The sequence below is a fragment of the Ciconia boyciana genome, chromosome 7 (genome assembly GCF_034638445.1).
Source record: "Ciconia boyciana chromosome 7, ASM3463844v1, whole genome shotgun sequence".
Taxonomy (NCBI): domain Eukaryota; kingdom Metazoa; phylum Chordata; class Aves; order Ciconiiformes; family Ciconiidae; genus Ciconia; species Ciconia boyciana.
The window spans coordinates 64,950,260-64,962,496 of NC_132940.1; the positions used below are offsets into that span (position 1 = coordinate 64,950,260).

Sequence of the window (12,237 nt, forward strand, 5' to 3'; positions counted from 1 at the left end):
TGGCGCGGGGCGAGGCGATGTCTCCGCTCCCCCGAGGGGAGCGAACACAAAGTGGAGCGGGCCGAAGGATAAGCCGTTGTTGACTCTCGGCTGAGAAAGCGGCGGACGCAGGCGCCGCGGAGGGCGGAGAGGGCACGGCCGCCCGCCGCTCCTCCTCCCGGCCCGGAAAAAACCGCCACCCAAAATGGCGGCGGCGGCTGAGGGGACCGGCCGAAACACCTCGAAGGGCCCGCTCCCCTCCCCCGCCCCGCGCTCCGTCACCGCGCGCGTCACGTCCCCGCGCAGCTCCCTCCCTCTGCCTCCCCTCTCCTATTGGCCGCCGGGCTCGGGCTCCGCAGCCAATCGGCGGGCGCGGCCGGCCGGCCCAGAGCGAGGCTGCCCCTCTTTCCCCTCCCCTCCCCCGCTCGCGCCGTTCCTCGCTACCGGCACGTTCGGCCGCCGGCAGCCGGGGGCAGCGGGCAGCGCCGCCCCGAGCAGGCCGGCAGCGGCAGCGGCGCCTCCTCGCCTCGGCTTCTCGGCTCGGCGACGTGGGCCGCAGCCCGACGGGCGTCGAGGCGTGAGCGGGCTCGGCGGCCGCAGCGGCGCCGGGAAGGGGGACCCCGGCGGGCTCGGGCAGGGGCACGGGCCCGGGAGGAGGCGGAGGAGCCGCGCTCCCTCCCACCTTCCCCCCCCCCCGCCATGGCCGACAACGAGAAACTGGACAACCAGCGGCTGAAGAACTTCAAGAACAAAGGCCGCGACCTGGAGGTAACCGCCGCGGCGCCTCGCGGGAGGGGCCGGCCGGCCATGGCGGCGGGAGGGGGCCGCCGCCGCCGCCGTGTGGCGTCTTTCCTAATCCGCCGGCGAGGGGCCCGCGGCGGGGCCGCGGCCTGCGCTGCCCGCCCCGCCGAGAGGCGGGAGCGCCGCTCCCCGCCGCCCGGGGAGGGAAGGGAGGGAAGGAAGGGAGGAAGAAGAAGAAGGGGAGGCCGCGCTGTGGGGCCGGGCGCGGCCGGGCCGGGCCGTTGGGCGCCGCGCGGAGGCGGGAGCGCCGCGGCTGAGGGGGCAACGGCCGCCGCCGCCTGCCCGCCCCGCGCCGCCCGGCCCGGAGCGCCGCCCTGGGGGCTCCCGCGGCCCCCTCCCGCCGCAGGGCTGCGGCTGACAGGAGCGGCCGGTGGCGGCTGCCCCGCGGGGCGGGCCGGCCCCGGCCTCGCGTTTAGGGCGCTTCTTTGGCGTGGGTCAGTCCGGCCGCTCGCTTGGTGCAGGCGGTGCCGCGGCGTTTTGCCGTCTGCGACGGCAGCCGTATTTTCGTACGGCTCTACCTCAATTTCTTGCTCGCACTTAATAATCACTCTTTGCGCTGAGTAGCCCCTGAAAGCCTGAGTCAGGGATTAGGGCCCAGCTGGGTGTTCTGCTGTGTGTCTCTGTGAGATACTCGAGTGAATAAATGAATTAATTATGGCCTACGCTTTATAGTAAAGATTATTATTAAAAAAACCAAACCCACTTTTTTTTTTTTTAAGAGGGCGAATGTTACTATTTTACTGTTAAGTTAGTTGAGTGTGGAAACAGTTGTGGCTCGTAGTATAGAGCCTCTAAACTTTTTGGTGGCTGGATTGCTCCATACATTATTTGAGCTGTGAAGGTGCTTCCTCAACACAGCAGAGGAGATAATTAACTTGGGGTTTCCTTAGTAAATACTCAAACTTTAAAATTAGATATCAATCCTCACCCATAAACACTTGGCCAGGACTGCTGACTGGGGAAACCAGTGCATCATAAGATTGGCAGTATAGGGTTCTGATCAAGAAATGGGCTTTGGTATTCTCATTTCTCTTTTGCACTAGCCTCAATATGTGTCCCTGTGATTAGCATAATATTCTAATCTTCCGTATGAAGACAATTGTACAGTATTTCTCTTTCAAAAGTAAAAGATGCATTTATATTGCTGTTGTTCATTAAAACATCTGCCAGGTTTCCCATTTGGGTAATTCAGAAGTCCGTAAAGCCTCGATTTTTAACTTGTCCAAGTATATTGATCAAACAGTTTATTCTCTAGTTATATACAAAGTTTGGTGATGCTAGCAACGTTGGAAGAGGGAATAATTACTGCAGTGATTGCCCTGTTTACTAATAGGGTTGTTAGCTTTGTTCATAACTACTTGCCTTAGATGTTAATTTGGTTTTGTGTACATTGTTTTGTTATCACTGAACAGACAACTGCACAAGAAAGGCATGTTTAGGAAGGTGCACAGTAAAGCATATGCTGTCATAGTAAAAAAACGCAACTAATGGGAAAATACAGGTTGGAATTCACCCGCGTTTTCTCTCCTTTGGTGCCTATGTACTGAGTTTTAAGGTAAGTCAGCTAAAGTAGGGAAGGTTCAAGATGAACACGTGCAAGTAAAAACCACGTGTGTGTGTATCGGGCAGCAGGTGATCTCTTCAGTATTTTTTGAATTTGCTGATGCACTTAAATGGCCTTCTACACAGTGAAAACACCACTGCCAGGCCATGTTAAATTTTAGATATTGACATCTATCCAACAAATCCTGGAACATATGCTTGGTACCTAAAATAACTACCGTGGATGGCTATTTTTCATACAATAGCTCAGGCTTATGGCTATCATTCTTGCTTATTAACTGCTTACACATCACATTATTCATTAGTGTGAGAGACAGTGGTAATGTCCACTGTATGACAAGTATCCTATGGTAGCAACAGTTGCTAATGAGTATGCAGTTAGTTCCCAACACCTGTGTTTCTGTGCTGCTTTTAGCAGAAAGATGTCTATTTACTTCACATAGGAAGCCAACATTTGATCTTTATCTCTTTCCCTCCTCCCGCCTCTTTCACTCCTCCCCTTTATTATCTCTGCTGAAGTTGTGCATTTAGCCATTGGCTTCTTTTATTCAAAACCATGATATTTTTTTCTTTTCCATGACTGTTTGCCTCCATTCGCTATCATCAAACAAATAATAAATCACTCTAGTTTTGGTGAATCCCAAATTAATAGATACTTCTAGAGGCTGCGAAGGGTTGCCATGTTGCAAATTACAAACTTTTTAAAAATCGTACATATATGGTTCCATGTTGCTCAAATCGGTCCATTGACAGTTCTATTGCTGGCAGTTGCTGTCACATTGTACTTACCTTCCAGGTCTTGCATCTTCACAGAAGGCTATTGTATATCTTACCAAAGACAGGGAATTTCCTGCATTTTGTCCCCTAAAGTGCTAAGCATATGTTTAGCTTTTTGGATATTTAATAAGTTGAAGTTGGACTTTTCATTTCCCAGTCCATATCAATGTGCTTCTAAAAATACAAATTCTGTCCTTGAAAAAGGAAAAAAAAAAAGGAAACCCAAACCACACACCTGTTTTACATAAGATGTTTAGCAAAATTCCTTCATATGCTTAAGCATTGGGTAAACATGCATGCATGGACATGTTATGTTGTAAACAATTGCTGCCATGTGTTTTAGGATGACAGATTGGTGGCGACACTGGGAATAGAGGGATTCATTGTGACCAGAAATATAAAACACTTCCTTGTCTCTTTTTCTTATTTATAGTACTGCTCCAAGAAATACCGAGTATAATAAACTTTTTAATATCAGAGAAGAGTTTGTGCCATGAGAGCAATAATTTGTAGCTAGTACTAAGGCAGTATCTGTATGTAGTGTTTAAGATTTCTAGTCTAGTATGTGCAGCATTCTGTTCAGGTCTTCCAAGATTTAAGAGTTGTTAGAGCTGTGGGGAAAAAAAATTAGTATTGTTACAGCACAAAAAGGAGCTAGCCACAGAACTGCAGAAGCCATCACACTCACTCTTTTAACATCCAAACCCCAAATCTTACTTAACTGCTTTTCTGGACTCTTATACAAAATTATGCAAATGCTTATCTACTAGGAAAGCTAGTTAAGGTAACTTTTTTTCATCGTGTGTCATTTTCAGTGAGGAACAGGTTTTACTTGGGCCTCTTTTTTTTTTTTTCTTGAATAAGAAAGGATGAGCTGTTTTTTCTGGTTTTTGTGAATATGGCTGTGATGATACCCAATTTTTTTTTTCTTTCCATCATTTATTTTTAATTGTAGTACCATAGACCTTGGAATTGAATACTAGATCTTTACTATACAAAGACCAGGATAAGTGCAAATAGTTCATTGTGTCTGCGAAAGACATAGCTTTATGAACAGTTTGGTTTTGAGTAATTGCTGTTTAGTACTGCATGTTAGGGGTCTTGAGTATAGCCTTGCTTCTGGGAGAGTTTGAAAAGATTTGGTGTGGGTTTTCTTGTTTGCTTCATTTTGTTTTACCAGGTGATTCAACATTTCATTTTCTGTTGGTGATTGTTGCCTGCTGCAGCATTCAAATTTGACTGACATCTAGGTTTTTTGAAATGAAATAAAAAATATTTCAAGCATATTATTTCTCTGCAAATACCGGAAGAAACTGATGACTTTCTGCTGGCCTTTTCTTCCCTGACTTGCTGGTGTGGTTGGGTGAGAGATTAAGAATTGCTTTAATGGTGCCAGCACAGGAGAAGTGTCAAATAGATATTTCTGCTCTGTAATTGAGAGACGCATGATGTGAAATGATGATAATATTGTAATGCAGGATACTTCAAAATGAATGTTGGAGCAGCCATTGAATCTAGATGTTTTAAGATCAGCAGTGTCAAAATTTTAAGAGTTGCCAGTAGTGTTCCTGGATTCGTAATACTAACTATGTTTGAGAACACCAAGGAAGCTGCAGGGGAATGTTATGAGATATGCTGGCTATCACAGGTAGTTAGAAGCTTTTCAACCTTGTCTGTATCCCACACAAAATAGTTTGCTTGGGATTCAATATGGAGGAACTGAAGGAGAGCAGGAATTTCACTCACCAAGTTAGTTAAAAATAAGTTACTGTAAGCTGACTTGTAGTTCTATGGTGAAGCTCATCCATTTTGTCATTTAAAAATCATACTGAGGTATTTGTTTGTATAAGGCATTTTATTTGGCATGCACAACTTCTCCAGGAAAAACTAGAATGATAGCATGTGCAATGTCATATTGATTTTTATTTATTTATTTGTAACTGAGAGTCCCATTATAATTCTGAAGGGGGAATAGTTGCTGAGATGTGTTTTCTGGTGGTATCTTGTAGAGATTGTGTTGAGATCTTGAGAGTAGACTTTATTGCTCCAGTCTGCAAATGAGCCAGAATTAGCATAGGAGGGAAATAATGGCTAGAGGAGGGCCTAAATCACTTGATTAAACTGAATGTGAAGAGTATAGATTTTTACTAAATCCAGATATGAACTTACACACATCTCTGAGGGGTTCTTTCCTTGTTTTGTAGTTCAGTGCCTTTTATACCTGTGAAGGACAAGACAAAGTTTCTTAGTCATTGCTGTGGTCGCTATACTGGGTGTTCTGGATTATAGACTAGTCTTCTCCAACTGTGGTGTGCAGACTGGGTGCTTTCTGAGTAGCTAGTGTAGTGAGTAAGCAGTTTGTGCACAGGGCCATAGTAAGTAGTATTAAAAAAATGCTATACAGATCACAAAAGGTTTTGGAGGTAAATAGTAGTCTGTTTCTGCACACCCTCCACCTCCCACCCCCCTTCTTTTTGTTTGTCTTTTGAATCCTAGACCAGACTAGTGCTAGTGTAGAGTAGCAACTTTTTAGGAAGGAAGGATGGCTGAAGCAGCTCTGCTTTCAAGTAACTGTTGCCTTTGCAGTTCCACAACAGAAACAATGTGCCTTCAGAAACCATTCGCTAGAATGAGAGGAAGAGGTAAAGCTCTGCCATTATTTGCATGCTGTCAGACCTTCCTGTTGTAGATGCATAAACAGAGCTACTAGAGTGAAATATTTTATAATAGCAAAAAACCCCCACCCCGCAAAACAGTAAAGACAGGCTGTGTGCGTGATGGGGTCTGAGTTTCCGAGAAGCAGTGATTCAGAGGAGTGGAAGAGGGATCAGGATACCTTAGCTGAGCATGAGCTCCAGGTATATGCTGGTGTACTTAGAAAGGGCTAATAGATCTGAGCTGTTCCTGAGTGTGAAGCGTAGAACACTTCTTCTGTGTCTGGTGCTGTTGTGAAAAACACTAGAATGTGTAAGGATCCTGTAGGCATCAGCTAACACAAGATTTTAATGATAAGCTGAAGGGCTCAGTAATGACTAATGGTCAGAAAATAGCCCTTATGATAAAACTTGAGCTAAATATAATTGGTAAAAAGGAGGATGGAGGGGTAGCAATCATAGGCTGACAGAAATAGATTTGATCATTTGATTTTCGATGTAGCAAATGAAGAACAGGATCCAATGACTGAAAGAGCCACCTGAATTCATACTGAAGTGATGCATGTTTTTAAATTGGAACACTTTCCAAGGACCATTCTGAATTCTCTTTCTAGAAACTTTTAAGCTGAGATTGGTTTCCTACTCACAGTTGTGTTAGTGCAAGCTGAGAACTGATTCAGAGAAGTCTAAGAATCAAGTCAAACCTTCTACAGAACAGAAGGGAGAATCTAGCTTTACAATGCCATCTGCCAAGAAGCCGTTATACCTAGGTTTCTGCCCTTTGAGCTGTTTTCCAAAAGACAGCACAAGTTGCTCTTCAATCTGTTTGTCATTTTAGTTTCTCCAAAATATCTCTTCCGTTTCTAGGCTGGGGTGATGATGCTGTGAAACTCCTTGACGGAGCTAACTTCAGTTCTTACTTGTGCATTTTCTCTTCCTAGGAGGAAGAGCCAGTGACAGGTTCACCAGTAATAACTAGTTTGTTAACCAGCTACTGTTTACACAGAAAATTATTTTAGTGGAGCCCTGTTTCGGTAAATTGTTCTTAAGAGTGACTTCATTAGTTGCTTGTCTTTCATGTGGAGGCTTTTGTGAGTCCCAGGTATGCAGGTCCTCTTTAGAAGCGGGCAGGAATTAAAACCAAGGGCCTGTCAGCTTTTGTCTGGAGGGAGAACATTCTTCTTGTTCCAGCAGAGTGTTGATGGAGTTTCAGGATTTTTTTTAGCCTGATCAACTGCATATATGATTTTTCAAGTTGAGAAGCATTTAAATTACATGTCTGAGGCTTTTTTTTCTTGGAGTATTTGTTTTGGTCCCACTCATCTCTCCCCATGTCTGTTGCACATGTGCACATATGCGCTTGTCCTGAAGGTATGTTACCACCTGAGTTGGAATATCTTTCCTTTTGGGGTCACTAGTAATTCTAAGTGTTACTTTTTAATATCCTTTGCAGCTTAATGTCCCTTTACAGTTGGTGTTCCAGCAATTCAGTCTTCTACTCCTTGAAAATGTACATTGAGTCTTGCTCTGGGTTAGCAACAGCTTTTCTGTGACCAGTAATGTTGTTATTGAAGTCTGGCAAGGGGAATCCTTCCTGCAGTACAGCTTTTCTGTAGGTATGCTTATTTTGTTAGGTTGCAGTAACAGTTGTGGATAGGGAAGGCGTTAATTAACAGTCTTGTGAGATCATCAGGGGCTTGGTACACTTCTGCAATCTTATTATCAGATATTTTCCTCATTTTATTTTCTTCTTGAATATGCCAGGTTAGTAGACTTTGGAGAAACTACACTGAATGCTACATTACAGGCTGAGAGCAAGAGCCTGTAGTAGATATGTCAGTTGTAAAGCTGCAGTAGTGTATCAGCTTCTCCGGGAAGGCAACAGCACTTTGAGCACAGATAAATGACTACTGAGTGCTTCTTGCCTTCAGCTCTGTTCTTCAGAGTTCCCTTTAATCGTTCAGGTGGGATGCATGTCTTCACTGGTGAATCCTAGGCTATGCTTTTCTGGGCTCAAGTACATAATGCTGACCTGTAGTTGCTAGCATCCTGTGATATGTGCAGCTGCGGGCGGGGGACTTGGCTCCCCAGCGTTGAAGTGATGCGTGCTTTGGAGAGCTGAAGCGTGCACTGCTGGGTGATGATGCCAGTAGTCTGTAATTGGATGTTTAACAAATGCACGTGTAGGAAGATAGCTGCTGGAGAAACTTGTCTCCTTTCAACTTTTCTCCATTTTGTGTCTGTATAGACACTTGAGTTGGAGCTACTACAAAACATTAAAACTTCATTTATGTATTTATAAGACAGGTATTATTAATTCAGACAATACCTATTAGGCCAGAAAAGTGTTAATTAAAATTTATTATTAAAGTATATTTTTTCCTCTCTTTAGAGATTACACCTTTGAGATTCTCACTATCACTTGAAGAATTCTAAGAAATACTTGAAAAGCTTATCTAGCTATGGAGAGTAAGTCCATAGCACTGGAATAAACTTTATCTGCATACTAGTGGCGTTCAGTGTTAACTGTTGACTTCCTGTAGCAGACGCTACTTTTTATAGGTTTAAAACTGGAAAAGCCATGAATCTAAGCTGCATTAGACTCAGCTATGAATTCTAATTTTGATTGACCTTTTGAATTAACATTCTTTAATGATGCGCATATTTGCTGGAAACTTGCTTTGGTGCTTTTTAGTGTGGGACAGTTTGTACTTGCTTATTATGGCTCTTACCAAGTTGTTCCAGGTGCTGCAGCTGCATTAGGTACGCTTGTATGCTTTGCCTTTTATGTAGTGGGAAGCTATCGTTGCGTGGGTGTGTTGGGTTTTTTCCCCTCTTCTGCCTGTTTTTCTCATGATGAACTGCATTTTGGTCCTCAAGCAGTGAAAAGTTCTCTCTCCAACACAGTGGCGAACCGTCCCTTCTTTTCCACTGGCATCTTTTCCTGCCCTTTTCTTTTTCTCGTAACTCCTTCCTTTGAGAAGGTAAACTGTCTTGCTCAGAGCTGGAAGTTTGATTCTGATGAAAGGCACATTCCTTTCGATAAAAATAATTATGCTCCTGAAAGTCAAGCTTTTAATCCTTATCTTCAGAGCTGCTTCTTATTGCTGTTCAGAAGCTCTCCTAGCCGTTCCTTTTCCTTGCATTCTCTGTTAATATGGTCCCTTATGCTGTGGGATTTCAAGCTTTTTCTGGGCTTGTGCATGGTTAAGTCACAATAAAAATGCAGTTGTTTTTAACGTTGGTATTTTCATTTACTGTAAAGTTCAAAGTATAGAATAAAATCACTATAGACTGATTTTTTTTTTCCTGTTTTCACTCTGCGCTGTAGTAACACAAGCAGTAGTAAACCAATTCATGTATATTTACAGTTGCTTTTTTCTGAATACTCTCAATGGGAGCTGTAGAGAAAATGACAAAAAAAAAAGCTCTTACAGTTCCAAGGCTTTTATGTGGTTTTCATTTATAAATACTATTTTTGTAACTCAGCTTTGCTTACTAGGTCTCTTAATTTGAACTTGTTTATAAAGCTGTTCCACAAGGTGCAAAGCTAGTACTGTTTCATACAGTAAGAGGAACATGTGCATATCAGAAATGTGTGAAATCTGTAAATTTACTTAGGTATCTGGGAGAAACAAGTAGGTTGTGGAGGTTTGGGTGAGCAAGAATTCCTGTAGAACTTTCCCACCTTTTGTGTCTGGAAGGGTACGCTTATAGGGCTACACTTGGATGGGAAGCCTGGTAGGCATCATTCGTAGGCATCATTCAAAAAAGTGCCTGGTGTTGTCCAGATCTATTTATTCTTAAGAATTACATTATTGAAATTCTTTTTGCTTTAGCAGTTGTGCTTTGTTCAGGTGAAGGATCACCTGCACAGTCTGAACTTCAGCCTCTGTTTTTGAGCATAGCTGTACAGTGACAGTTACCTGTTAGTAATGGGTTGTGCTCCTTGCTGGTTTCTGGCTGGTCAGCTGGCCTGGTAGTGTAGCCCAGGCAGCCAAGTGTCTCGGCCTGGGGAATTGCCCAATTGCCCCGCTACTCTGAGGAAGTAAGAGATGCCCATTCTTAATTAGGTGTGTAGATAGGCAGTTGTGCTTGACTTTGACTTTACAGTTTTCAAGTTTACCAATATGCCTTTTTATAAAAGTGGCAGGTTTGGCTGTCGCAGGGGTTTTGGCTCATGCTCTCTCTACGTGTGTATGTTAAAAAAAGCCTTGAATCAAGAAAAGGTTATAAATGTTGGGCAAACATCGTAGGCTTTCTGCTAGTTTGCCGTGGTGTTTATAATGCTTTTGGTGCTGTTGTTTTATGCACAACTCCTTTAAACATTGCCTTTTGTTAAAAGGCATTTGTTGTTTATTCCCTGATTCCGTATACTCTTTTTTCCTTCAACATGAAGACCTAGGAGACTCTGTTTTACTATGAAATAATACAGGCAGAAATAGTAGTTATCTCCATTTTCTGTTGGATTTCTACTTTTATAATGAAAATTAAATCCTGTGTGTACAAATACTGTTAAGTGCATGAGCTTAAAAATAGTTGTGCAAGAACTTTTTAAGTTACTTGTCTAGATTCAGAACATAATGTACGTTGATCTTGATTCTTTTCAGACTATGAGAAGACAAAGAAATGAAGTTGTTGTGGAGTTGAGAAAGGTGAGATGACCTAGCATTATTCTTACCAAATGGGATTTGGCTATGTTGGTATTTCAGTAAAATTTAAGAGGTTTTGTTAAAGGCTTAAAAAAAAAAAGATACTGTTGTGTGTTCTTTCTGTAATCCACCAAGAACACAACTGTTAAACTATCTACTTGTCTTTACTAATTCTGTGATGGTACTTTGATTTAGAAGGAAGTTCTAAAGTTACCATACCTGGTACAAGAAGTTTCATAATTTCTGTCGGGAAAAACAGAATTTTATTTGTAATCTGTTGAAGGGAATAATTCCTGCTTCTCCAGCTAGGTTTTTAATTTTAAAAACTTAGGAAAAGTTTATGTGTTTTCCTTTGAAAATCAGATGTTCTGGCTAATCTGTAGACAGAAAGCTATTTTCTTTCCCAAAACAGTAGTTCAACACACAAGTAAGAGCGGAAGAGTATATGTGTGAAGATAACACTGTATAGAATTGTTGGAAAACTAGCTCTTGAGAAAAGTAATCATAACTTGAATTATTTTACTTCTGGGATGAACAGAAAACTAGCCTCTGGGAATTGCCTTGTCTTGTTATAAATAATGACAAATAGGTTGTAGTGTCAGTGTTGATGGATGTGTTCACATGCAACTTCCAGCAAAAGTAGTTATTGCTGTAGATAAAGTTGGATGGAAGATTTTTCTAGGAAGAAGTAATTTCCAAAATGTGCTCCTCTGTGCAGCCCTTTCCAACTTCTTGAACGTTGGAAACTTTAACAGTATCAATGAAAGCATGTTTATGATGCTTATTTAAAACAGAAGCTTCTATTTCCTTCCTAACACACCGCGCACTCCCTAAATCAAAGTTTTAAAGGTATTAAATAATTTTTCTCTTTTAAGAACAAAAGAGATGAGCATCTTCTAAAGAGGAGAAATGTTCCCCATGAAGATATCTGTGAAGATTCTGATATAGATGGTGACTTTCGAGTGGTAAGTATTAACTCTCAAGCATATCTTCTTTTTATGTACTTAAAAGACATTTCTCATTTCTAACTGCTTTTGTCTCTGTTTTCTAGCAAAACACTTCTTTGGAGGCAATAGTACAGGTAAAAAATTTAATTGTTTGAACATTCTTCATGCCATGGTGATAAATATGTGAAAAGTCTAAATTCTCTTTTATTTTAGAATGCTTCAAGTGACAACCAGGGTATCCAGTTAAGTGCTGTGCAGGCTGCAAGGTAAACACACTTTTCTCAAATATACTATTTTTATTTTTATTTTATCATGCTCTTAAATTCAGAAAATGTGTTCTAGCTTAACTAGAAAAAGTATGTCATTTACTGATTTTAAAAAAGAAAAATTGATAAAGAGAACTTTACAAAAAAAGATCAAAATACCTAGGTCTTTGAAGTAGTCAGGATTTGCATTATGTATAAATAAATATTAGGATTTATCTTAGTGCAATACTTGATGCCTCTCATAAGTAGAGTAAAATATATAATTAGCAAGACTAGAAAGTCTTTAGCTTTAAATACAGAAAGAACTGTCATAATCCTTTTTCTAGTTTTGTCATGGATTAGGCCACTGAAACCACTTTTCGCTTTAAGGGATTTCTGTGTAGTTGTATGTATTCAAGAAGTGATCTTAAAATACTCTTATGAACTTTGCTTGCATAAATTTAGTATTTAAGTGCTATTTCATGAGCTACTGGGGGTTGTTTTTGTTGTTGTTGTAGCAGAAAGCTACAACTTTGTTTATGCTCTGTGGTTGAGGGGGTTGATTCAAGTGCAAGGCAAGACTTCCAGATCAGAGAGAAGTCAGGTGAATTGGAAGTCA

At 41.9% G+C, this 12,237-nt stretch overlaps 1 protein-coding gene across 1 annotated transcript in view; it reads left to right on the forward strand.

Annotated features, from left to right (window-relative positions):
* Positions 1–381: 381 nt before the first annotated feature.
* Positions 382–12,237, forward strand: part of KPNA4 (karyopherin subunit alpha 4) — a 28,475-nt gene continuing 16,619 nt past the window's right edge. The window contains exons 1-5 of the mRNA XM_072868843.1: positions 382–747; positions 10,385–10,429; positions 11,302–11,391; positions 11,478–11,507; positions 11,587–11,639. Coding sequence (XP_072724944.1) covers positions 679–747; positions 10,385–10,429; positions 11,302–11,391; positions 11,478–11,507; positions 11,587–11,639 — 287 coding nt within the window. The 5' untranslated portion in view covers positions 382–678. The remainder of the gene's footprint in view (positions 748–10,384; positions 10,430–11,301; positions 11,392–11,477; positions 11,508–11,586; positions 11,640–12,237) is intronic.